This window comes from Nicotiana tabacum, chromosome 21 (assembly GCF_000715075.1).
Source record: "Nicotiana tabacum cultivar K326 chromosome 21, ASM71507v2, whole genome shotgun sequence".
NCBI classification, from domain to species: Eukaryota; Viridiplantae; Streptophyta; class Magnoliopsida; order Solanales; family Solanaceae; genus Nicotiana; species Nicotiana tabacum.
Genome location: NC_134100.1, coordinates 23460600 through 23488038, shown reverse-complemented (window position 1 = coordinate 23488038; position 27439 = coordinate 23460600). Strand labels below are relative to the sequence as shown.

Here is a 27439-nt window from a genome sequence, read left to right as displayed (position 1 = left end):
GTCGGCTTGACCCCACTACCCATGATCAAACTATTCCACTTGCTCGGGCTGTTCTTACTGTATCTATTATGGCGGGATACCTTATCAATGTGGGAAATGTTATGTCCCACGTTATTTCTGCAGTGGTGGTTGAGTATGACCGGAACTGCCCTTTCCCCAACACCCTCACTATGTATTTCCGGGACCTAAAGGTGGAGAAGAGACCTTTTGTCATCAAGGTCAAACATGTGGCTCCGTTTTCATGGCACAGTTTGAAGGGGTCAGACAACCCCAAAGACAAAAAATTACAAGCCGCCTGCTTCTGCCTCAACCGGCCAGTTTGAAGAGCCGATTGCGGTAGAGACCTACACTGAGCCTGCCTCCACAGTTGCTAACATGCCTCCCGGACCTTCCACTACTGCTAGTCCCTCTACTTCAGCTGGCCCGAAGATTCCATCTTCCCGGGCCCATCCTATCACTGCCCACCAGCTGAGTCAGACACTTCTTAGCTTGAACAACTAGATGTTAGCTGCGTCATCCAAGTTGTCCACCTTGACTTCTACCATTGTGGCTCAGTCGGCATCGCAGCTAGCTCAGCTTCCACAGTCCATTGAGGACACATTGAAGAAGATTCTGGAGAACCAGGAAAAGATCATCACTACTCAGGGTGCCTTGGCTAAGGCAGTGGATTCACATGGCAAGGCCCTGAAGGAGCTTGCCCGGGAGCACAAGAAGCTACGAAAGACAAGGGCTTCCAAGGAGTCGGTGAAATAGCTGAGAGCAGATGTGGACAAGCTGATGGTAGATCAGATGCCTCTTGACTTATTATATTTGGATCCAGCCCCAGCAGCAGCACTAGTAGCAGAGCCACAACATGAGCAGACTTAGAGGCTTCCTAGGAAGAAGAGGAATCTCCCAAGTGCAGACGAGGCGGTCATCCGGTTGGCAGACCCACATGAGGTCTCCTCCAGTTAGCCACAGGTTGCTCTAGATATTCAGCCTGTACAGGTCCAGGCCCCAGTCCTAGCAGCTGAGCAGCAGGAGATCGAGAACCAGTCTAAGGTTCTCGTACATACAGAGGAACCAGGGACCACTCATGTTCCCATGCATACAAACGAGGCTTAGGGAGCTCCTATATCCTTTAATCTTGATTTTTGATGCTTATTTATTTAGTTGGCACTGGGGATAATGCCAGTTTTTATTTGTGGGGGTGCGCCCTACTTTTTATCCGGATAATTGTATATATTAATTAACTTAGTTTATGTTTTTGTTGATTTTCTATTTGGTCTGTATATAACTTTACATTTGGTTACTTTTATCGCAATTTTTATCTTCTCTTTGGTCTGTATATAAAGTTACATTTTTGTATATATTCATCCCCCGTTGTATATTCTAATCCCCTATTGTAAATATTCATTCTATTTTCTATTTTCGTACAAATTTTTCATTTTTAGCTTAGTAGATAGGCTCACAGCCTTTTTGTTTCATTTTTGGCGTTTTCAATAAGCCCTTGGTTTTCTTAATGCCACGGGTCTTTCCAAGGGTGGAGTATTATGTGAACCGGGTGGCTCTTCCTGATGATGGATGGCGTGACAACCTTCTTAAGGGATTGACTCCGTTTTTGATTTTTCTTTTGTTTTTAGTAGTTTATAGTTAAGGGTACCTCAAGCAAAGATTCACTTGGGCCTAACACATATGCCTTTGATCCCATGGTCAAAGACAAGTGGTTGTGTTTAGGATGGTGAAAGTAGTGACCTTGAGACTCTTGTTTTGACCAAACAAACATCATGTGGTCTTTCGGGACTATTGTGTGCTCAATCGTGTCTAAGGTTGTTGTGGGCCCCTAACTCTATGTCTTCAGCAATCCTTGAGTGTGTGTGGTGAGAAATCGAATTGTGAGTCTAAGTCCCGAGCCAATGGTCTAGAACTTGCCATGAATGTTTGTTGAGGCGAAAGTTTGAGTGAAATTTGACTTGAGAAGTGATTACAGGCTCTCCTTGATCCAAATAATAGTCGAACAATTTCATAGCCTACCAATGATATAATCCCTAGCTAATACCCTTTCAAGAACCAATGCTACAAGCCTATACCCGTTCTAAATTATACCCTTTCTTAGCACCCAAATCGTCCCTTGAGTAATGGCAAAAGTCTAAGTTTGGGGGGGAGAGACAAGAAAGGAAACAAAGTGGTAAAAGTTACAAAAGCAAAAGGAAAGGAAGGCAATAAAAAATCAAAAAGAAAGCCCAATGTGCAAAGAATAAAACGGAATTCAAGAAAAACAAAGTGAAAAAGGTATGGGAAAAAGTAGAAAAAGAAGAAATGCTTTGAATTGCATAAGAAAGAGTGACAATGTGTCTCTCTAACCCCTTGAAAAGAAGTGAAATACTCAAAGAGTCAAAAAGAATTGTGCTAAAATGAATCAAAAGAAGTACTTAAGGGAAGATAGAACCCATACAGACCAACAACTTTTCCTACCCTGAACCAAAAGCCTTCACATTGACTCCACAAAAGCTCTATATGATCTTTAGTTGGATGACGCTCGCATTATTAGATACTTACATGAGGGTCAAGCATATGGTACTTAGAGCCGGACTTGTGACCTTTCCTTGAGAGAGACAAGTGAATTCCCATTAACCTTGGTTTGTGTGCTTATACTTTAAAAGGTGAGGTTTGCTTAGGGAGAGTTGACGATGTGTGAGTTTGGGTTCCACAACGACCAAAGTTATTGAGAGAGTTCTTTGATGTAATGAGTCAATTCTTGATGCTCTTGTGTCACACTTGATCCATAGTTTTTCAAAGTTTAAATTTTGTTAATGATCCATTTGTATTGAGGGCAATTGTTAGTCCCAATTGATGCTTGTTGAGGTTACTTTAGAACAGCTGGAATTACTTAGATTTTCCTTTAAGGAGTGAGTCTTATTTTGTTTGCTTGAGGACAAGCAAAGGTTTAAGTTTGGGGGAGTTGATAAGTTAAGATTTTAACATATTTTATGACCCTACTTGCCTATGCTTTGATCATATATTGTTACAAAATAGCCCTAAAAGGCTCACAAGTTGTGCTTGATTGCAGGTTTGATCGACAAAGTGATAAAATGTCAAAGATCGGCTAAAAAAGGAATGAAACCTGCTCAAGTATCAAAGACCAAGAAATTTAAGGAAAGAAGACCTAGTGCGGACCGCGCAAAGTTGAATGCGGCCACACTAGGTGGTTCAGAGAGTTGGTAAACCAGGCTAGAGGCAACGCGGCCGCGGTACACATCTCGCGGTCCGCGGTGAACGCTCCACGACCGCACTACTCTTTTGTGTGGTCCGTGATCATGAGATTCAGAGAGATGAAAGTTTGAAAAGCCAATGCCATGCAGTCCGCGGTCGTGATTGCGCGAACCGCTCCATCTCCCTCCGAGGCCGCGGTCCATTCTACGCGGTCCGCGGAGTCCAAGTTCAGAGAAGCAAAAGTCAAAGTCAAAGGGCCCAGTGCGGCCGCGGTCCATTTAGTACGGCCCACACTGACCCCGCAATGGGATTTTTGTCCAGTTTTTTCCAGCCTAGTATAAATAGAACATTTTACTATTTTTTGGTCATCTTTTGTATTCAGACGTGAGCTGTGCTCCTGAGAACGATATTTGTAGCCATTTTTGGCACTTTTGATTTACATTTACGATAGATTCTTGTAGTTTAATTTTAACAATTAATTAATATGTTTACTTATTCATCTATTTTTTCAATTTCTTTATCTAGCATGAGTAGCTAAACCCATTAGCTAGGGTTGTGGCTCAACCCTAGTGTGGGTAATTGATGGGTGTTGCCATCTAGTGTTAGATTGACTATGGTGTTTGCTATTTGGGTTGATTTTATGTTCTAATCTAGAATTGGTGGTTGCAAACACTGATTCAAGCTTTGTGGGTTTAACTCTTCTTGAGAAAGAGAGTCTATGATCCCAAAATTGACCCAACAAGAAATTGGGATGGACTCATGAGAAATGATAGTCCCAATTAACGGGTTAAACCTCGAGAGAGTAATTACCTTACTTGAACCCTAGTTGCTTGGTCTAATTTGCCTACCCATTTGGTCTCGAGAGAGTCAATTGGAAAAATCACTCTCTCTACTGAGAGGTGTGAGAGTGGGTAAAATTGTGCAACGGTTATAGCATAAGCCCCAATTATGTCAATCGAACCTTAGTAACATCTACCCGACAATTAGCCACCTAGGTAGTGTCACGACCCTAGTGCCCTTCTTCCCATTAGATGCAACTTAGAAATATTCTCGTAGCATAATTTAGTGTTAATTAATAGTTTTATAAAAATAGTTATAATTCGAAAACCCAAAAATGTTTGAAGTGACATTAGGAGTACAAACACATCTCTAGGCTAGACAGACGATCTAACTTTACTACTAGCTCCCTGAGGAAATCGATCCCGGCCCTCATATCGGGTAAAAGCTATTGCGACCCGCTCTTCCTACCTTAGTGTAGCGTTGAGTTGGCAGCGATCAAGTATCACGGCGATCCATCCCATGTGTTAGATTTCAGCACTGTCTAGTTGGACAAGGACTTGTCCTATGAGGAGGAGCCGATAGATATTCTAGACCGGCATTCATCAGTTGAGAACCTGAGATCGAAGAGTTTTCCTTCTGTTCGTGTTCAATGGAAATGTCAGCTTGTTGAGGCATCGACCTGGGAGTCTGAGTCTGATATGTGGAGTCGTTATCCCCATCTTTTCTCCGACTCAGGTACTTCCTTCTTATGTCCGTTCGAGGACGAATGGTTGTTTTAGAGGTGGAGAATGTGATGATCCAAAAGGTCATCACTTGTTTTAGAAATAAATTATGTGTTCAAAGGCCTTAAAACCTCATTTTTATCTCACATACATCGAGGTGCGTGCACAGTCCGAGCGCGTGTCCAAAAAGCCATTTTGTGAAAATATATGAAAATGGTGAATTTTTCTTTTAAAATGAATTATGTTGACTTCGGTCAAGATTTTTGGTAAACGGGCCTAGACCCATGATTTGACGGTCCCGGAGGGTTCGTAGGAAAATATGGGACTTGGGCAAATACCCGGAATCAAATTCCGAGGTCTCAAGCCCGAGAAATAAATTTTTAAAGAAAATTATTTTCTGGAATATATATGAATTTTTGGAGATGAAATATATTTGAAATTGATGGTATCAGGCCCGTATTTTAGTTCCGGAGCCCGATACAAGTTTGAAATATTAATTAGGTTGAATATGTAAAATTTAGTAAAGATCGGTATTGGTTTGGTATAAAACGGACTTAAAGTTGAGAAATTATAAATTTTGGTATTCTTGAACGATTTCATGAATTTGATATTTAATTCATAGTTGTTGATGTTATTTTGATGATTTGATAGCACGAGCAAATCCGTACGATGTTTTTAGGTTAGTGTGCATGTTTGGTTTGGAGACCCGAGGGCTCGGGTGAGTTTTGGATAGGCTACGGAGTGAAATTGAACTTAGGAAGTTGCAGGTTTCAGTCGATGTGTGTTGCAGGCTCTGATCTCGCAATTGCGAGGCCAGGTGTCGCAATTGCGAAGTATGCCCTGGCTAGCATTGCTCGCAAATGCGAAAACCCCCAGAAATCCCCATTGTCGCAAATGCAACTATCCCATCGCAAATGTGAGTTCGCAATTGCGAACATTTATCGCAAATGCGAGATCAGCAGGTTTGAAGGGGTTCTCAATTGTGAATCTTGGTCGCAATTGCAACATCTGCGACCTGGTTCATAATTTAACTGAAAATCTTTCATTTTTTCAAACTCTTTCAAAACATAAACTCTCTTGGGCGATTTTCCAAAGAAAAGTTCTTCTTCAAATCGATTGTAAGTCATTTCTAACTCGTTTTCTTCAATCTTTAACATCTTTTTACATGATTTCAACTCAAAATCAAGGGGTTTCATGGGGAAAATTGGGTGTTTTGGGGAGAACCTAGGTTTTTTTTCAAATTTTGGGGATTTGGACCTCGATTTGAAGTCCGATTTCAGAACAAATTATATATTTGGGTTCATGAGTGAATGAGTAATCGGGTTTTGAGCATTTGGGCCCGGGGTCGATTTTTGAGTTTTTGGGAAAAACTTTAGAAAACCTATTTTCATGCATTGGAATTGATTCATTTAGCATTTATTGATATAGTTAAGTAACTCGTGGCTAGATACAAGCGAATTGGTGGTGGAATCAAGAGGTAAAGCGGTAAATGAGGCTTGAATTGTGTTCGTGGCATCAAGGTAAGTGTTTGTTCTAACCTTAGCTTGGGGGATTATGAGTTGTGTCCTATTTTCTATGTGTTAATTGTTGAGTACGACGTATAGGCATGGTGACGAGTATCTATACGTTGGTGTCAAGCATGCCCGTGAGTCTTATACTATGATTACTGTGATTCTGTCTATATTGTTCATGTCTTATGTGATGATTTCTATTGTTGAGCAAGGCTTGTGGAAGTAGTATTGGTATTTGAACATTGAAGAGCATTGGCTCAAATTATAACATGATTTGAGGAAGTATAATTGGTAATTGAACCTTATAGAGCATTGACTCAAATTGTGAATTAGGTTGTGAAATAAATGTGAAAAAGAAAAGAGGATTATGATATTGTCTCCCTTGCGGGGATGTTGTTGTTTTAATGTTATCTCCCTTGCGGGATGTTGTTGTTTTATTGTTATCTCCCTTGTCGGGATTTTGTTGTTTGATACTATTTTTCTTGCTATAATTTTATTGTGAATTTGTTGATTTCCTTACCCTTATTGCTTTGTGATTGTTGTTTGGGTGAGGAATAGTGTTAAAGCATGAAGGGTGATGCCGTGTATTATTTTGGTGAGAGAGTGTTAAAGCATGAAGGGTGATGCCGTGCCGCACGATGTACCATTCCGTGCCTTTATCTGAGTGTTAATGCGCGAAGGATCATTCTGTGCCATGATTATGTGAGGTAAAAACACGAAGGGTGATGCCGTGCCGATTTTATTGATTTTATGGTGAGGACGAGAGTAAAAGCACGAAGGGTGATGCCGTGCACTTGTCTTTGATTTATCCTGATTTCTATTGATAATTGAGTTACGGTGTTCTTTACATTTAACTGTTGGTTTTTGTTGCTATTGTTGTCCCCCGCAACATGATTTCTCCCTTCCTGTCTTTAATTGTCATGTTTTGTTTTTATTTTCCTCTTTGTATGATTTAACTGCACATGTTTAATTGGTAGTTTGGTCCTAGCCTCGTCACTACTTTGCCGAGATTAGGCTACGCACTTACCAGCACATGAGGTCGGTTGTGCTGATACTACACTCTGTACTGTGTGCAGATCCCGGTACTGGAGCCTACAGACTATAGCTTTGGGTTGCTGCCTTCAGTCTATTCGGAGATCCGAGGTAGTCCTGCAGGCGTCCGTAGGCCTTGGCGTCTCCTCCTATCCTTTTATTCTGTTTCTTTTATATATTTCAGACACAATGTTGTAATAACTCTTTCGGACCTTTATTTGTAGTATTCCTAGACAGTCTGTGGAATTGTGACACCAGTTTTGGGTAGTTTATACATGGATTAGTATTGACATCTTTATTAAAATATTACATTTCAATCTTCCGCTTATTTAATTCCGTTGTTTATCTAATGTTGGTTATTAATTGTTAAAGGGTTAAAATGAGAAAAAGGTAAATAATTCAAATGGTCGGCCTACCTAGTTTTCACTAGTAGGTGTCATCATGACTACGGATGGTGATAAATCCGGGTCGTGACACTACTAGTAGGAGATTGTATTACACGCACTGGTAGCCTCATGTCATAAGCGTTTATTATTTACGGTTTGAATGAGTATAAGTGTTCAATTGACAATTATCTAAGTTTGAGGATCAACATGATAAAGTGGTGTAAATACATGTGCCATTTAGGCCATTCTGCCAAATAAAAAATTAGTGAATACCATTAAAAATTCTTAGATGAAGCAAAACACGAAGAAAATCAAAAGTGGTGAAAGACAAGTTAGTCCTTACATTGACGACACGCGCTAACATCTGAACATCATTCTCTTTTTTTTTTCCTTTTTTTTTCCGTATCTGAACATCACTCTGAAAATTCCTTACTATTTGCTTCTCCTCTTGAGGGTTTGGTATCTCTCGCTGATCTTCTCTTAATTGGGTATATGGGCGGAATGAGACTGCTGCCGGAGGAATCCGACGTGGCGATGGTGCGAACACCGGCGGCAGCAACCGACTTGATTTCCGATGACGACCGGTCAGTTTCGGCGGACTCGTGGTCGATAAAGAGCGAATACGGAAGTACGCTTGACGATGAACAGCGTCATGCTGATGCCACTGAACCTCTTGCCGCTGTCAATTATCGTGCCGCATGTAATTACAGGTTTTTCCTTTATATCTTTATTTTTCGCTCGATAGTAATTTTAATCTTTAATTTTGGTTTATGGAAATGTGTGTATAGATAAGTAATTTAGCCGGAACTTCATCGAGTAGAGCCTGTTGAAGTTAGCTGAATTTAAGAGCCCGTTTGGATTGGCTTAAAAAGTGGATTTTCATGATAAAAAACTTTTTAAGCCAATCCAAACACCCTCTAAGTAACTTCTTAAGCGCAACATACTGAAAAAAGCCTTTTAAGTGCTAGAGTTGGTTTTATAAATAAGTAGTTTGGATAGAAGTGCTGAAGCTGAAATTAAGTTGTTGCTGGTTTGGTAAAAATGCCTACCTCTATTAAAATTACTAAAATATCCTTAAAGCTGGTAACTTTACAAAAGAGATGATTATTACACGATTATTAACTTTAACTGAATTTAATACAAATTAATTTGTGTCTCAATCCACTTTCGATACTAAATTGATTAGATAAATCTTAGATTCGTTTATGTTTTAATTTCGTTATCAAATTATGTTTTAGCATGAAGGACCATAGTTAAGAATGTTATTCTACTCTGAAATGTAATTAGTTTTAAGAATACTTAGAGCAACGAGACTCATGTAGCAGACGCAGAGTTTCCCCTTTCCTTACCAGTAGTATTAATCGCACTATTGTATTTTTTCATATTCTTAGAGCTTTATGTATACCCTGTTGTTTCATTCGCGTCAGCATTCATATTTTCTTGTTGTTACTGTATGGTGCTACTTCTTTTTTTTTTTCCTCTTCTGCTTTTTCTTTTTTCTCTTTTCTTCTTCTTCTTTCTTCTTCTTTTTCATTTCTCTTCTTCACTTTTTCTTGAGTCGAGGGTCTATCGGGAATAACCTCTCTACCTTTACCAGGTAGGGGTAATGTCTGCGTACACACACTACCCTCCCCAGATCCCACTTGTGGGATTAGACTGGGTTTGTTGTTGTTGCTCTCTCGTTTCCCATTTGGTTTTCATCTTTAATAAAAATAGTTATTCTCAAATATTGTCATTTTAGACAATCAAGAAAGAATTAATTATTTTTTTCAACTTTAGGGTAGATTAGTCAAATTACTTTTCTTATTAATCTATACTATATTAAAAGCACGAAGGCCCTTAGTGAAATGTCGTTCGCCTTTTTTTCCCTTTAAAAATAGAGTTTACGTTGGACAAGATTGTAATTTAATAATTTATTTCTAATATTTAGGATTTTGAAATCAAATAAATTAATTCTTATTAAACTTTTCCTTATTTGATCTATATAGAACTCCTAATATTTTGGGATTCAAAATCAAATATAATTAAGACAATGGTTCTTATATTTGGTAAATTTTTGTGCTTTTCTCAACCCTTTTTCCTTGAAATTAAACATGATTTTATTTTTCAAAAATTTTCGTTCCTACTTAATACTAGAAGAATCATAATTTCAATCATATTTGATTAAAATTTCATTCCTACTTAATGCTAGAAGAATTATAATTTCAATCTTAATTAATAGAAGTTTCGTTCCTACTTATTGCTAGAAGAATTATAGTTTCTATCTTATTTGGTAAGAACAACCACATACAGGTTTTCCTTGTATTAAAATTTTAAGCTATTTGGTAAACACAACCACATATAGGTTTTCATTGTAATGCAATTAGCCATAACTTTTAATTCAAATATATGCGGCATGTGAATATCAACAAAAGACGAGGTTGAGTTGCAAGTTGCCAGTACATTCGAACTTTCATGATCTCAATATTCTATTTTCATTTTGAGTAAAATAACTATCACATGATACCAATGATCAAACAACTATAGTTAGCAATTTTTGAGAGGAACGGACCATTAAAAGTCTACCCAAATGAGGCGAAAATGTAAAAGTATCATGCCTTGAAAATTTCCAGGTAAGAACATTCTTTATATATAAATATTCTGATGCGATTTTTTATTTTATGTTTGATTCTTTAGGTATACAATAGTATGTCATTACTCTTTATAGGTACACATTCGAAAAACTATAATTAGATAAAAATTATAACAATATTCATAATAATTATACTCTTTAACTTAATATTAAATTTTTGAAATATTTTCGAAATGAGATTTAATTATTGCACTTCAAGTATATATAATTTAATAACATTTATATGAGTAGAAACACTTATGACATAGCATTACATTTACGTATCGTCACTTGAATCATGCCAAAAGAAAGAAGGGATAGACTTAACATACCTGAGCTGATTCTTTTGACAATCCCTCTAACATATGTCAATTGCGACAAAATAGGCCAACCACGTTATTCCAAAGTTTCTAGAAGACTAAAAGCGTCATTTTTTCAATTTATGTTACTTCTTAAATTATAAAAATCATGATAAAAGCATTTTTATGTTACTTATTTGTTTTCAGTAGGTCGCATTAATAACAATAATTTTCATAAAATATTCCTACAAAAATCCTCATACAATCACAGTAGGATGATAACTAATGATTGAGGAGTTCTATTTTACAATTTCTTCTTTTATTGAGTTAGTGATATATAGAAATATTCACCATCCTCAAAATGTACGCTTTTCATTTTATGACTCAAAGAAAGACTAAAGTTACTCATAGAGATAGGTTACATGCGCAACACGCGTATCCTAAGACTAGTATTTTCTAAAGGGCGTTAAAAATCTTATCCTGGCAAGTAGATGAGAATAGAGGGCTAATAGTGTGTATGGCTAATAGTGTGTATTTAACTGGTTTTAGCAGGTTGATTACCATCTTTGCAGGTAACAACTCCTTGTTTACTGTAGTAATTGGCAACATAATCTGATTGTGTAAACTTCTATACAGTATAGGTGTATAAAAATTAAACCATATCGCTTTGTACTGAGCCAAACAATTTTATTTTGGAGCTACTTAATGCTGGAAATGATCGGTCATCTAAATTAACAGATCTGATTATATTATACAGCGTCACTAATCAAATTTTCTGCTGCTCATGTTTTGTTGCAGCTGATTAAACAATGTCCTTTGGTGGAAGTTCCTCTAGTAATCTAGTAAATTGAACTGGTTTTGTGTATCGTGTTCCCCTCTTTCTTTACCTGCTAATTGCCTTATGCATGGAAACAGCTAATACTAACCCAGTGTAACTAACATACTGTAGTTGTGTTCTGCGTTCCCTTAGTCACACATTCATATATTACTATAGCTAGATGAAATTTGGATATTAACGTTGAGACGTGTTATTAAGTGTGTGGATTTGTCATGGAAGTGGGAGAGCAAAGGTTATTTCGGTAAACAGATGCATGAACTCAGGCTCCCATGTCCCGCCGACCCTCCAAAAAATAACTACTTTTGAACTAACATATTGCTTATCCGAAAAAAAAAACTAACTACTGAGTAGTGAGTTCCCACATGCCTTAAAGCCTAACACTATTTACAAATTTCTCACCAAAGATACTGGTAAAACCGTGCGGAATAAGGTGCATGATCATGTCAGCAAGAAGGTATTCAGATAATGCTCTATCCTCGGATTAAGCCCAATTTGTTGCTCTATCAAAAAGTTGCTGCTTTGGATATTAACGTGGACATGGTTAGAAATGCTTCACTTCTGAGCTTTAAAGATCTTCTATCTTGAACATGTCATAGGGTATTTCTCCCTATTCGTGCTTCCTATTATTTCATCATAGTAAACAAGAGAATGACAAAGTTCTATCTAATACTCAGCATTCTTGTTCTGCCTTTACATATAAAGAAACTTTATGCCACTTAGCTGACTGGTTGGAGGAAATAGTCCGGATTCAGCTCTTGGTCATTATCACAGATATTTGGATTTAGCTCAGGATATATTTTTCTAGTAACAGACAATAGAAAGCAATATGGGGCTTTCTTACTGTCTTTACAAAGATTACCATTCCCATCTCCTAAAAGAAAACCTGAAAGAGAAAGTAGCGATGGGATAGGATTATAAATCATTACAACAACCACAACTTAGCATCAGTCCCAAACAAGTTGGGGTCAGCTATACAAATCCTCACTTCTCCATCTAAGCTCAACTCATGTCATCATCATACCAAATAATAACATTGGATCACTGTGTTCCTTAAAAAAATGATAATTCTAAAAAAAGCCGTTCATCAAAAATTATATTTTAATCTATTATTTTCCCGTCTTTTTGTAGGTTTGGTGCTGATGTTATGGAAATTGTTACGTCCTGGACCAAAGCTCTGTGCAGTAACAATTGTCAAAATCACCTGTCAAATCACGTAGTTGATGGCAACCCTCAACCAGTTGGGCTAGGTGAGAAGGACTTAGTTGATTGGAGTGTGCTTGATATTGGGACTGGCAACGGTCTGCTTCTTCAAGAGTTTGCTAAACAGGGGTAAAGTTGACTTTCTCCTAGCAATTATCTGTTCACTCTGTCATTCTGTAACTGCTATATGAGCTTTTCTGTCTGAACTATTTAGTGCAATGTCACGTTCTGAACCTGGGCCTGGACGTAACACGGCACTCGGTGCCTGACTACATGTGACCGAGCGAACCAACTGGCTGGCTGAATCAACATGTGATATCATAACATACTGAATGCGGAAGAAAAACTAACACATGCTGATATACTGAAAGTCTAAATGATATAAATCAAAGTGCGAAAATACTAATACAATTCTGAAATATATTTGTAGTCCACATGGCTTAATATGAAAAGCCTGCGACTCTGTCTAATTGTTACTCTAGTCTATGAAGCCTCTATTGAAATATTGAAAACACTGGCTATCTGTAAATACTGAAAGACTAAGATAATGATAATGCCCCGGAAGAACTGGGGATCACCAATAGCTGGTACGAGAATCCTAGCGCTTTGAATCATCAACCTGTAAATCATTACCTGCATCGTGAAATGCAGGCCCCGGGCAAAAGGGACATCAATACATTTGAATTGTACTGGTATGTAAAGCAACTGAAAGAAAGAATTATAAATGCTGAAACTGAAACTGAGCTGATAACTGAGAATTGATAATTGATAACTGAAATGATAACTATTGAAATAGAAACTGAAATGATAAGTGATGACTAATAACTGATAACTGGTAACTGAAATGATAACTGATAACTGAGCTGAACAAAGGAAGTAAGGATATGAATACTCCCTCTTCTGAATGATGAACAACTTGTTTATCTGAATAAGCTACGGCCTCGGGCCCAATATATACGTGCACAAGCTACGGCCTCAGGCCTAAGTATACGTACACATAACTACGGCCTCATGCCCAAAAATGCATAAAGTATAAACTACGGCCTCAGGCCCAAACATGCATAAAGTATAAACTACGGCCTTAGGCCCAAGTATGCATAAAGCATATAAACTACGACCTCAGGCCCAAATACATGTGTTCAACATTCAGGAATTTAAATCAGAAACTGAGAATCATACTGCTATACATGATAGTGAAATACTGAATTACATGATTGAGTTACATGATACTGGAAAACTGGATCATACTAGGTTACATAATACTGGAATATTAAATGGGACTAGACTGAGACATGTATTCTTGAATTGATTATGAATACTGAAATTTCAACTGTATACTGAGTAATCTATACTAAGACTCGGGGGCATCAAACCCAAATCTATATTGAATACGCACTGAGCTCACAATGTTCAGAATGAAATTCATGAGCGAGTTATGAAGCTATAGAATAGAAGTTCTACAACTATTCAAGAAACTAGGCTTATATATATTTCTGAGGCAATTACAGTGTTTTGGATAGCACGCGACGACGAAAAGCGACGAGGGCCCGCTTCAGTGAGGCAAGAGGCGCGCAGCAAAGCACTCGCCTTTTTGATGTGAGGCGACAATTTATACAAAAAAATAAATAAAATATTAAATATATAACTAAAAACTCAATAACAATAATATATTAATAAATATATCAATTTAAAAATTAAAAACTCAATAGATAGTCATAGACTCATAGTGGATTCCAAGCTATATCTCGTTTAGTATTATCGGATGACGCCATTTCAACGCTGTTTTATAGACAAAAATTATCAAGTCAATATGCAATTAATTCTACTATATAAGACTATAAGTTAATAATTGAAAAAAGGGCCTCAAAATAACCTCTGTTTCTGAAAAAAAGGGCCTCAAAGCAGCCTCTGTTTCTGAAAAAAGGGCCTCAAAGCAGCGCGAAAATGGCCATAACAGAGCCAAAGCAGACCTCTGTATTTTGCCAAAAAAACAGAGCTCTGTATTTTGCCAAAATAGAGCCAAAAAAAAATTAAGAGAAGAAGAAAGAGGAAGTGAAGAACCTCTGTATTTTGCTCGAAAATTAGAGCACCAAAACAGACCTCTGTTTTTGCTCTTTTCGTCGAAAAACAGAGGAAAAACGAAAAAGGAAGAAGAAGAGAAGAAGAAGGAGAAAGAAGAAAGAAGAGAGAAGAAAGTAAGGAAACTCAGAGCTCATACCTGGTTTTTCAATGGCAGAACTCAGAAGCGTGATGAAGAAGAAGATGGCACTTGGAAGAAACCTCAAGCTTGAGATGAAGAAGTTGAAGAAGTTGTTTTGTTTGAGCCCTAATCGTAGTTCCGACCTTTTCTTTTTGTTTTTTGTTCGAAGTTGAAGAAGCTCTGAACTCAAGCCCTAATCGCGACCTGTTATTTTAAGTTTTGCCCTTCTTTTTTTAAAATAGCGATGCTACAGTCGCTACTCGCTACAGTGTCGCCTCACGCAACACACCCTGAAGCGACTGCTATTTTGAAACGCAACACAACAGTTGCCCTGTAGCGATACTGCCTCGCCTCACGCTATTAGCGCTGAGGCGAGCGCTATTTACAACACTGGGCAATTAGTAACATCATAAAAGAAACGTAGTGTAGGGAGAATTATTAACATTCCCAAACATATAGAGTTAGCCTCACATACCTCAATTTCGCCCCTTAGTGCTACTACAATGATCCACAATTCTAAGAATCTTCTATCTACAATAGCAACATCCAATGGAACCCAATATTAGTAACAAATTATAACTTAAGCCATTTAGGCATATTATCAAACATCGTGTAGGCATAAATCTTTACATCTCATCACCATATAATTAGTTCATCTATCTACCACCATTCATCAACAATTTATCCTACCATCTTGATTGACCAACTTATAACTTCCAAAATCACATATATGACAATCCATTCACACCCAACCAACTAAGTTCCACTAAATAAATATCTTTCAATCTCTATAATAGTTGTGTAAATAAATTGGGAACTTATGGTTTCCAATCACCATACCAAGAGTTCCAATACTTATTCATACTCTTATTCCCTTAATAAATCCATAAATGTAAGTCTAAGGGTGTAGGATTACCTTTTTAGAAGAAATCTTGCAAAACCCTCCTTTGAGTTTTGGAAGAAATCCCTTGAAGATCTGAGTATTTTATGTGTTGATTTCATCAATACTAGTGTATAAATGATAGAATTCACACCAAGATAATGGGTATTGCTTACCTTGAAGATGGGAGGGGTTGGAGGTCTTGAGAGGGTGGAGGAAAACCCTAAAATTCGTCCAAATGAAGTGGAGAAAATAACCCCCGAAGGTTTTATATCGAAATAGGGTCGGGTTGACAAACAGCGAAGATTAGCACAGCCGCAGCGCATGGGGCGACGCATGGGTGACGTGGTAATGAAAAATGTGTTTAGAAATGAAATTTGGAGGTGCTTTGATAATCTACACAGCCGCGCCGCATGGGGCGACGCATGCGGCGGCGCGGTAGTGTAAAATTCTGCGAGCTTTTGGTAATTTGGTCATAACTTCTGGTAGGAGTGTCCAAATGATAAACGGTTTGAAGCGTTAGAAACTAGACTCGAAGATATTTTATTTGATAGGTTTTGCATCATATAATACCTTATATAAATATATATATGCTCGTCCAAAGTATAGTCTTGTGCGTGCTCATTTAGAATTTTAGTCTATCATGAAATTTTCCAATTTGACTTAGACTTAGGCCTCTCCTTGGACCCCAAATCACTTATGATATGTCTCGTACACTTAATATCATAACCAATTGATAACCATCACATGAAAACTCAGTTAATGCATCCACAACTGATTCAAATTTACGGGGTGTTACACGCAATTGCTACAAACTCTTGAAGTACCATAATGTTGCATTGAAAATTTTGCGTGTTTAATTGTTAAGTGTGGCGGTAGAGAAGAAGTGACGTATAACTTTGTATTTTTGTATCTTCTTTATTTTTTATTTTTAAGAACGCTAATCTATGGGATAAATTTTTCATGATAATTAGTTACCCTGCTTGATTTTTTATATGTCCATCGAAATCATATCATATATTAGGGTCCTCACTGGCAGGACTAGAAGATCTGTTTAAGAAGAAATGTCAAATGTAAAGCAATGGACATTTAAAACACAATATCCAATTCAGAAAGCACATTTGGGAAGGAGTAGGCATACTGATGAATGATGAGATAACCTATGTATATAACAGGAATCATAGTAATCCTGTTAGTTGGTTTGCTACCTGAACTTCCACCTTGCCCATTTCCCCTTCCGCTCCCCCTATCTATAGTAAAAACTAAAAAAATGTCGTACTTCATAAGCTTTTTCGTCTTACATGCGTGCACATTCCTATACTGCATTTTTACTTGTTCATAGTATCAGGACTTTTGAGGTGGTAGATAGTAATATATGTTCATGTTGCCTCAAGTAGTAGACACCTATCTTCATGTTTGGATACTAAATGAGTTGCAAATCAAGTTCTTCATTTTAATTTATGACATTTTGCTTAAATTTAGTGTATCATCAAATGTTTAATTTAGTTTTTAATCCCTCCTTGTCCTCTAAGTAGGTGAAGTTTGCATTCTATTTAAAGTTGACTAAGTAATCTTGATTGAAGTTGAGAAGCCTTAAGCTTATTTAGATTGGTCTGATTTTGTTGTCGCTTTATCCAAGTATTCAGGAAAGTGTTGAAATAGGGAAGTAAAAATTAGAAAAGAAGAGATAAACTACCTTGATGGGCAATGAGGAAATATTTGAATTCTGGGAAACCAAGAATGAGCACTCACATATACATTTTCTCTTTATTCGGTATTCACTTAGACAAAATACTTGGAGTGTAAGTTCCGTGGTGAGACTCAGGGAGGGGAAGGGGAGGTGAGGCTGGACTCGCAAGTCATCCCTAGGAGAGGAAGTTTTAAGTACCTTGGGTCTATTATTCAGGGGATATGGAGATTTATGAAGATGTCACACATCGTATTGGGGCGGGATGAATGAAATGGAGACTCGCTTCTGTTGTTTTGTGTGACAAGAAGGTGCCACCAAAACTTAAAGGTAAGTTTTACAGAGTGGTGGTAAGACTGACTATGTTGTATGGGTCTAAGTGTTGGCTTGTCAAGATTGCCCATGTCTGGAAGATGAAGATAACAGAGATGAGGATGCTGAGATGGATGTGCGGGCACACCAGGTTAGATAGGATTAGGAATGATATTCGTGACAAGGTGGGTGTGACCCCTATTGAGAACAAGATGCAGGAAGCGAGGCTTAGGTGGTATGGACATGTGAGGGGGAGGAGCACAGATACCCGGTGAGGAGGTGTGAGAGGTCGACATTAGAGGGCCTACTGAGAGGTAGAGGTAGGCCGAAGAAGAAGTGTGGAGAGGTGATTAGGCAAGACATGACGCAACTTCAGCAGACCGAGGACATGACCCTTGATAGGAGGGTGTGGAGGTCGACGATTAGGGTAGTAGGGTAGGTGGTCTAGATTGTTCATACCAGTAGTATTACTACGCACTCTTGCATTCTGTTGGTAGTAGGTTTCTATGACTATCCGTCGTTCTCTCATTTTGATCATCTTATTATCGTGTTGTTTTTATGTTGCTTTTACATGGCTTTTTGGTATTGTCCCTCCTTGTCTATCTTTTAATTTATATGGTGCTTATGTTTTACTGAGCCGAGAGTCTATTGGAAACAACCTCTCTACCTCCAAAGACGGATCCAGGATTTTAAGTTTCTAGGTTCCTGTCGCAATGTCAAATTAATATACAATAATAACTAAGTTCACAAATAAATATTTATAGATATTTAATAAATTTTTTAACAAAAATACAGGGTCTATGTAAAAGTTACTGGGTTCCCGGGTTATACTCTAGATCCGCCTCAGTCTAGCTCTACCTTCACGAGGTAGGGGGTAAGGTCTTCATACATATTACCCTCTCCAGACCTCACTATATGGGATAATACTGGGTATGTTGTTGTCAACATTCCCTTAATTCTTTTTGAAGGTGTTGGTTTATGTTTAGTCAACAATGACATGCCAATTGGAAGAGTTGGTGGAAAAAGTTGGTGTGGATGCTAGGAGGAAGCTTCCTCCTTTGATGTCACCCATGACATCAAGAGGAGGTAGTTTGATGTCACCAATGACATCAAGAGGAGGTCTTCACCTCTATAAATAGATGCACTCCTTCATTTATAGAAACCATCCCAAAAATAATACAACACATTGTAGTGAGTAGAGAGTTAAGAGAGAAATTCTCTTAAGTATAATTGGGAACTCTCCCCTTCCTTTGTTAATATTAAAAAGGCAACTGTTCTCTGGTGGACGTAGGATTATTTTGATCGGAACCACGGTAAATCTTGTGTTCTTTCTTTTACGTTTCCGCTAACAATTGGTATCAGAGCAACCGGATTCTTTAACGATCTAAGGAGGAAGAACAAGCAAAGATGAGTTCCACGAAGTTTGAAATTGATAGATTCGGTGGAAGCGCAACTTCAATATCTGGAAGATCCAGATGATGGCGTTACTGCGGAGGGAAGGTTCAATCCATGCTATTGACGGAAAATATCCTAAGGATATATCAGCTCCCGACAAGGAGAAGATTGAAGGGGATGCATTGAGTGCAATCCAACTATCCCTTGCACCTAACGTGCTTTGTGAAGTGAGTACAAGTACTGAAGAGACGGCCAAACAGTTATGGGAAAAGCTAGAAGGGCTATACCAAGACCGATCAGTGACAACAAGGATATTGTTACAACGGCGTCTTCACACATTTAAGATGGGGTCAGGTACTTCGTTACAAGATCATTTAGATGCGTTTAATAAACTTGTCATGGACTTACAGATTGCAGGAATTAAAAGGGAGGAGGAGACGCTTGCATGTGCTTTGCTATTTTCATTGACTTCAGGATATCGTGATATTGAGAATTCAATGATGTATAGCAAGGAGCCTATCAAGCTTGAGCAAGTGCGGCAGACACTTAACTCTAGTGATGTACGGAGGCACATTGAAGGAGATAGAGATGACCAGGCAAGGTGGCTCTTTGTGAGAGGCCGGACTAGCCAACAGGGAAAGAGCAAATCAAAACACAGATCAAAGTCTCGTGTGAGCAAGAAGAATACAGAGTGTTGGGCTTGTGGCAATAAGGGGAACTTTGAACGAGACTGCCCAATGTCAAAGTCCAAGGAAAAGACGAGTGCATCCACAGTTGAACAGGTACATGATTTTGATAATGATTATGTACTAACAACATCGTGTAATAATAATAGTAGTTATGGAAACAAATGAGTGTTAGACTCTGCTTTCACTCTGCATATGACGTTCCGAAAAGACTGGTTTAGCAGTTATGAGAAAAGTGGAGGAACCGTAGTAATAGGCAATAATGCAACTTGTGCAATAGTTGGCATTGGCTCAGTTCGGGTTCGCTGCCATGATGGAGTCGTGAGGACTATTACACAAGTCCGTCATGTTCCTGATCTGAAGAAGAATTTGATCTCCCTGAGTACTCTGGATGAACAAGGCTACAGGTACATGAGCAAAGCAGGAACTATAAAGGTGACTAAAGGTTCTTTAGTCATGCTGAAAGGCAAGCTGGAGAATGGCCTTTACACATTGGCCGGAAGCACCATTGTTGGCTCTGCAAATACATCTACAGTGCAATTATCTAATGATGACAAGGCAAGACTATGGCACATGAGACTGGGTCATATGAGCGCAAGTGGACTGGAGATGTTGAGCAATCATAACCTTTTGGAAGGTGAGAAGATCAGCACACTTGACTTCTATGAGCACTGCGTTCTAGGAAAGCAAAAGAGGTCAGCTTCACCACTGGCAAACACAAGACAAGAGGAGTGCTAGACTACATCCATTCAGATTTATGGGGTCCCTCTAAGCTTCCATCGAAGGGCAAAAAGAGGTATCTTCTCACTTTTATTGATGATTTCTCACGAAAGGTTTGGGTGCATTTTTTGAAGGCAAAAAGTGATGCTTTTGAAGCATTTAAAGAGTGGAAGGTTTTGGTTGAAAATCAAATGGAGCGGAAAATCAAGTATCTTCGCACAGACAATGGCTTGGAGTTTTGCAATGAAGAGTTTAATGAATTCTGCAAGGTTCATGGGATCTCAAGACATAGGACTGTCAAACATACCCCACAACAGAATGGAGTTGCCGAGAGAATGAACAGAACTCTTCTTGAAAAGGCTCGTTGTATGCTCCTACAAGCCAAAATGTCCAAAGTATTTTGGGCTGTAGCAGTTCACACTGCTGCTCATATTGTCAATCGATCTCCATTATCGGCAATTGACTTTAAGACTCCGAATGAGGTATGGTCAGGTGAACCCTCTAACTATTCATACTTACGAGTATTTGGGTGTCCAGCTTATTATCACGTTAATGAAGGAAAGCTTGAACTAAGGGCTAAGAAGGCCATATTCGTAGGGTATGCGGATGGAGTAAAAGGGTACAAACTTTGGTGTTTGTCTTTACTCAAATTTATAGTTAGTAGAGATGTCACCTTTGATGAATCCTCTATACTTCATCCCCGTAAAATTTCCGTAGAGTTTTCAGGAAACAAGAACGACGAGCAGGTGGAGCTTCCCAAGGAAAAGGATCACGAGACTCAGGTTAAAGATGAGTCAGAAGATGTAGACCTTGAAGAACTTGCTGTCAATGAACCATACACAATTGCAAAGGGGAGGGAGAAGAGGCAAACACGAGAACCGGAACACCTTATAGATCAAGCAAACTTGATTGCATATGCGTTCGTAGCTGCACAAGAAGAGATTAAGGATCTGGAGCCCTCCTCGTATATTGAAGCAACTTCTTGCAAGGATGATGTACAATGGCGGTTAGCCATGACTGAAGAGATGGAGTCTCTTCACAAGAATCAGACATGGGTCTTAGTGAAAAGACAAAAGGGGAAGAGGACAGTTGGATGCAAGTGGGTCTACCGAAAGAAAGAGGGAATTCCTGAAGTGGAAGATGCTAGGTTCAAGGCGAGATTGGTTGCAAAAGGATTCAGTCAGAAGGAGGGAATTGACTACAATGAGATTTTCTCTCCAGTCGTGAAGCATAGCTCAATTCGCGTGCTACTAGCATTGGTTGCCCAATTTGACTTGGAGCTTCAACAGCTTGATGTCAAAACTGCTTTCTTACACGGTGATCTAGAAGAGACAATCTATATGGATCATCCTGAAGGTTTCCTAGATGATGGAAAAGAAGATCACGTATGCCAACTAAAGAAGTCTTTGTATGGTTTAAAGCAATCCCCTAGACAGTGGTACAAGAGGTTTGATGCATTCATGACTACACATGAATTCTCAAGGAGTGCATTTAATAGCTGTGTGTATCACAAGAAGATGTCTGGTAACTCAATGATTTATTTACTATTGTATGTTGATGATATGCTTATTGCTGCTAACAATATTATAGAGATAAATTCTTTGAAGAAACTGTTGAGTAAGGAATTTGATATGAAGGATTTAAGAGCTACAAAGAAAATCCTTGGTATGGAGATTTCAAGAGAAGACGATGGTGTACATCTTTCTCAGAAGAGGTATATTGAAAGGGTTCTCAAGAGATTCAATATGCATACGTGCAAGCCTGTAAGTACACCATTAGCTCCTTATTTTAAACTTTCAGAGATACAAATGCCTCAGTCCGAGGATGAGGTGGAGCATATGTCAAAGATTCCTTATGCCAGTGCAGTTGGTAGCATTATGTATGCTATGGTATGCACACGTCCAGATATTGCTCAAACTGTAAGTGTGGTAAGTAGATACATGTCCAGCCCAGGAAAGAGGTATTGGGAAGCTGTCAAGTGAATATTGAGATATCTCAAAGGAGCTTCTGGTGTTGGTCTAACCTTTCGAAAAAGTGGTGGAGGTATTTTAATTTTCGGTTATGTAGATTCTGACTATGCAGGAGATCTTGACAGAAGAAGGTCCACAACTAGATACATCTTTACCCTCGTTGGCAGTGTCGTTAGTTGGAAGTCGAGGAAAAAGTAGAAAAAGAAGAAATGCTTTGAATTGCATAAGAAAGAGTGACAATGTGTCTCTCTAACCCCTTGAAAAGAAGTTAAATACTCAAAGAGTCAAAGAGAATTGTGCTAAAATGAATCAAAAGAAGTACTTAAGGGAAGATAGAACCTATATAGACCAAAAACTTTTCCTACCCTGAACCAAAAGCCTTCACACTGACTCCACAAAAGCTCTGTATGATCTTTAGTTGGATGACGCTTGCATTAGTAGATACTTACATGAGGGTCAAGCATATGGTACTTAGAGCCGGACTTGTGACCTTTCCTTGAGAGAGATAAGTGAATTCCCATTAACCTTGGTTTGTGTGCTTATACTTTAAAAGGTGAGGTTTGCTTAGGGAGAGTTGACGATGTGTGAGTTTGGGTTCCACAGCGACCAAAGTTATTGAGAGAGTTCTTTGATGTAATGAGTCAATTCTTGATGCTCTTGTATCACACTTGATCCATAGTTTTTCAAAGTTTAAATTTTGTTAATGATCCATTCGTATTGAGGGCAATTGTTAGTCCCAATTGATGCTTATTGAGGTTACTTTAGGACCGTTGGAATTACTTAGATTTTCCTTTAAGGATTGAGTCTTATTTTGTTTGCTTGAGGACAAGCAAAGGTTTAAGTATGGGCGAGTTGATAAGTTAGGATTTTAACATATTTTATGACCCTACTTGCCTATGCTTTGATCATATATTGTTACAAAATAGCCCTAAAAGGCTCACAAGTTGAGCTTGATTGCAGGTTTGATCGACAAAGTGACGAAATGTCAAAGATCGGCTAAAAAAGGAGTAAAACTTGCTCAAGTATCAAAGACCAAGAAATTTAAGGAAAGAAGACCTAGTGCGGACCGCGCAAAGTTGAATGCGGCCACACTAGGTGGTTCAGAGAGTTGGTAAACCAGGCTAGAGGTAACGCGGCCGCGGTACACATCTCGCGGTCCGCGGTGAAAGCTCCACGGCCGCACTACTCTTTTGTGCGGTCCGTGATCATGAGATTCAGAGAGATGAAAGTTTGAAAAGCCAATGCCATGCAGTCCGAGGTTGTGATTACGCGGACCGCGCCAACTCCCTCCGAGGCCGCGGTCCATTCTACGCGGTCCGCGGAGTCAAAGTTCAGAGAAGCAAAAGTCAAAGTCAAAGGGCCCAGTGCGGCCGCGGTCCATTTAGTACGGCCCGCACTGACCCCGCAGGGGGATTTTTGTCCAGTTTTTCCAGCCTAGTATAAATAGAACATTTTATTATTTTTGGTCATCTTTTGTATTCAGACGTGAGCTGTGCTCTTGAGAACGATATTTGTAGCCATTTTTGGCATTTTTGCTTTACATTTACGATAGATTCTTGTAGTTTAATTTTAGCAATTAATTAATATATTTACTTCTTCATCTATTTCTTCAATTTCTTTATCTAGCATGAGTAGCTAAACCCATTAGCTAGGGTTGTGGCTCAACCCTAGTGTGGGTAATTGATGGGTGTTTCCATCTAGTGTTAGATTGACTATGGTGTTTGCTATTTGGGTTGATTTTATGTTTTAATCTAGAATTGGTGGTTGCAAACACTGATTCAAGCTTTGTGGGTTTAACTCTTCTTGAGAAAGAGAGTCTATGATCCCAAAATTGACCCAACAAGGAATTGGGATGGACTCATGAGAAACGATAGTCCCAATTAACGGATTAAACCTTGAGAGAGTAATTATCCTACTTGAACCCTAGTTGCTTGGTCTAATTTGCCTACCCATTTGGTCTCGAGAGAGAGTCAATTGGCAAAATCACTCTCTCTACTGAGAGGTGTGAGAGTGGGTAAAATTGTGCAACGGTTATAGCATAAGCCCCAATTATGTCAATCGAACCTTAGTAACATCTACCCGACAATTAGCCACCTAGGTAGTGTCACGACCCTAGTGCCCTTCTTCCCATTAGATACAACTTAGCAATATTCTCGTAGAATAATTTAGTGTTAATTAATAGTTTTATAAAAATAGTTATAATTCGAAAACCCAAAAATGTTTGAAGTGACATTAGGAGTACAAACACATCTCTAGGCTAGACAGACAATCCAACTCCACTACTAGCTCCCTGAGGAAATCGATCTCGGCCCTCATATCGGGTAAAAGCTATTGCGACCCGCTCTTCCTACCTTAGTGTAGAGTCGAGTTGGCAGCGATCAAGTATCACGTAGATCCATCCCATGTGTTAGATTTCAGCACTGTCTAGTTGGACAAGGACTTGTCCTATGAGGAGGAGCCGATATATATTCTAGACCAGCATTCATCAGTTGAGAACTTGAGATCGAAAAGTTTCCCTTCTGTTCGTGTTCAATGGAGAGGTCAGCCTGTTGAGGCATCGACCTGGGAGTCTGAGTCCGATATGCGGAGTCGTTATCCCCATCTTTTCTCCGACTTAGTTACTTCCTTCTTATGTCCGTTTGAGGACGAATGGTTGTTTTATAGGGGGAGAATGTGATGATCCAAAAGGTCATCAGTTGTTTTAGAACTAAATTATGTGTTCAAAGGCCTTATAACCTCATTTTTATCTCACACACATCGAGGTGCGTGCACAGTCCGGGCGCGTGTCCAAAAAGCCATTTTGTGAAAATATATGAAAATGGTGAATTTTGCTTTTAAAATGAATTTAGGTTGACTTCGGTCAAGATTTTGGGTAAACGGACCTAGACCCATGATTTGACGGTCCCGGAGGGTTCGTAGGAAAATATGGGACTTGGGCGTATACCCGGAATCAAATTCCGAGGTCCCAAGCCCGAGAAATGAATTCTTAAAGAAAATTATTTTCTGGAATATATATGAATTTTTGGAGATGAAATATATTTGAAATTGATGGTATCAGGCCCGTATGTTAGTTCCGGAGCCCGATACAAGTTTGAAATATTAATTAGGTTGAATATGTAAAATTTGGTAAAGATTGGTATTGGTTTGGTATAAAACGGACTTAAAGTTGAGAAATTATAAATTTTGGTATTCTTGAATGATTTCATGAATTTGAGATTTAATTCATAGTTGTTGATATTATTTTGATGATTTGATAGCACGAGCAAGTCCGTACGATGTTTTTAGGTTAGTGTGCATGTTTGGTTTGGAGACCCGAGGGCTCGGGTGAGTTTTGGATAGGCCACGGAGTGAAATTGAACTTAGGAAGTTGCAGGTTTCAGTCGATATGTGTTGCAGGATCTGATCTCGCAATTGCGAGGCCAGGTGTCGCAATTGCGAAGTATGCCCTTAGCTTGGGGTAAAGCGAATTGGTGGTAGAATCAAGAGGTAAAGCGGTAAATGAGGCTTGAATTGTGTTCGTGGCATCAATGTAAGTGTTTGTTCTAACCTTAGCTTGGGGGATTATGAGTTGTGTCCTATTTTCTATGTGTTAGTTGTTGAGTACGACGTATAGGCATGGTGACGAGTATCTATACGTTAGTGTCAAGCATGCCCGTGAGTCTTATACTATGATTAATGTGATTCTGTCTATATTGTTCATGTCTTATGTGATGATTTCTATTGTTGAGCAAGGCTTGTGGAAGTAATATTGGTATTTGAACATTGAAGAGCATTGACTCAAGTTATAACATGATTTGAGGAAGTATAATTGGTAATTGAACCTTATAGAGCATTGACTCAAATTGTGAATTGGGTTGTGAAATAAATGTGAAAAAGAAAAGAGGATTATGATATTGTCTCCCTTGCGGGGATGTTGTTGTTTTAATGTTATCTCCTTTGCCGGGATTTTGTTGTTTAATACTATTTTCCTTGCCGGAATTTTATTGTGAATTTGTTGATTTCCTTACCCTTATTGCTTTGTGATTGTTGTTTGGGTGAGGAATAGTGTTAAAGCACGAAGGGTGATGCCGTGTATTATTTTGGTGAGAGAGTGTTAAATCATGAAGGGTGATGTCGTGCATGATATTTGTGAGAGAGTTTTAATGCATGAAGGGTGATGCCGTGCCGCACGATGTACCATTCCGTGCCTTTATATGAGTGTTAATACGCGAAGGATCATTCCGTGCCATGATTATGTGAGGTAAAAATACGAAGGGTGACGTTGTGCCGATTTTATTGATTTTATAGTGAGGACGAGAGTAAAAGCACGAAGGGTGATGTCGTGCACTTGTCTTTGATATTTCCTGATTGTTATTGATAATTGAGTTACGGTATTCTTTACATTTAACTGTTGGTTTCTGTTGCTATTGTTGTCCTCCGCAGCATGATTTCTCCTTTCCTGTCTTTAATTGTCATGTTTTGCTTTTATTTTCCTCTTTGTATGATTTAACTGCACATGTTTAATTGGTAGTTTGGTCCTAGCCTCGTCACTACTTTGCCGAGATTAGGCTACGCACTTACCAGCACATGAGGTCGGTTGTGCTGATACTACACTATGTACTGTGTGCAGATCCCGGTACTGGAGCCTACGGACTATAGCTTTGGGTTGCTGCCTTCAGTCTATTCGGAGATCCGAGGTAGTCTTGCAGGCGTCTGTAGGCCTTGACGTCTCCTCCTATCCTTTTATTCTGTTTCTTTTATATATTTCAGAGACGGTGTTGTAATAACTCTTTCGGACCTTTATTTGTAGTATTCCTAGACAGTCTGTGGAATTGTGACACCAGTTTTGGGTAGTCTATACATGGATTAGTATTGACATCTTTATTAAAATATTACATTTCAATCTTCCGCTTATTTAATTTCGCTGTTTATCTAATGTTGGTTATTAATTGTTAAAGGATTAAAATGAGAAAAAGGTAAAAAATTCAAATGGTCGGCTTACCTAGCTTTCACTAGTAGGTGCCATCATGACTACGGAT

The 27439-nt window shown here is 38.7% G+C and overlaps 1 protein-coding gene across 2 annotated transcripts; it reads left to right on the top strand.

The window, feature by feature from the left end:
* The first annotated feature begins 7853 nt into the window (after positions 1 to 7853).
* On the top strand, positions 7854 to 27319 carry LOC142175475 (uncharacterized). 2 transcript variants are annotated; one of them, XM_075242309.1, is made up of 3 exons: positions 7854 to 8333; positions 12500 to 12700; positions 27031 to 27319. In XM_075242309.1, exons 1-3 carry the CDS (start codon positions 8116 to 8118, stop codon positions 27182 to 27184), a joined length of 573 nt encoding a protein of 190 aa, XP_075098410.1. In that variant the 5' UTR covers positions 7854 to 8115; the 3' UTR covers positions 27185 to 27319. The 2 variants fall into 2 exon arrangements, with proteins under 2 accessions (XP_075098410.1, XP_075098411.1); XM_075242310.1 differs by lacking the exon at positions 27031 to 27319 and adding an exon at positions 23382 to 23968.
* Positions 27320 to 27439: the final 120 nt, after the last annotated feature.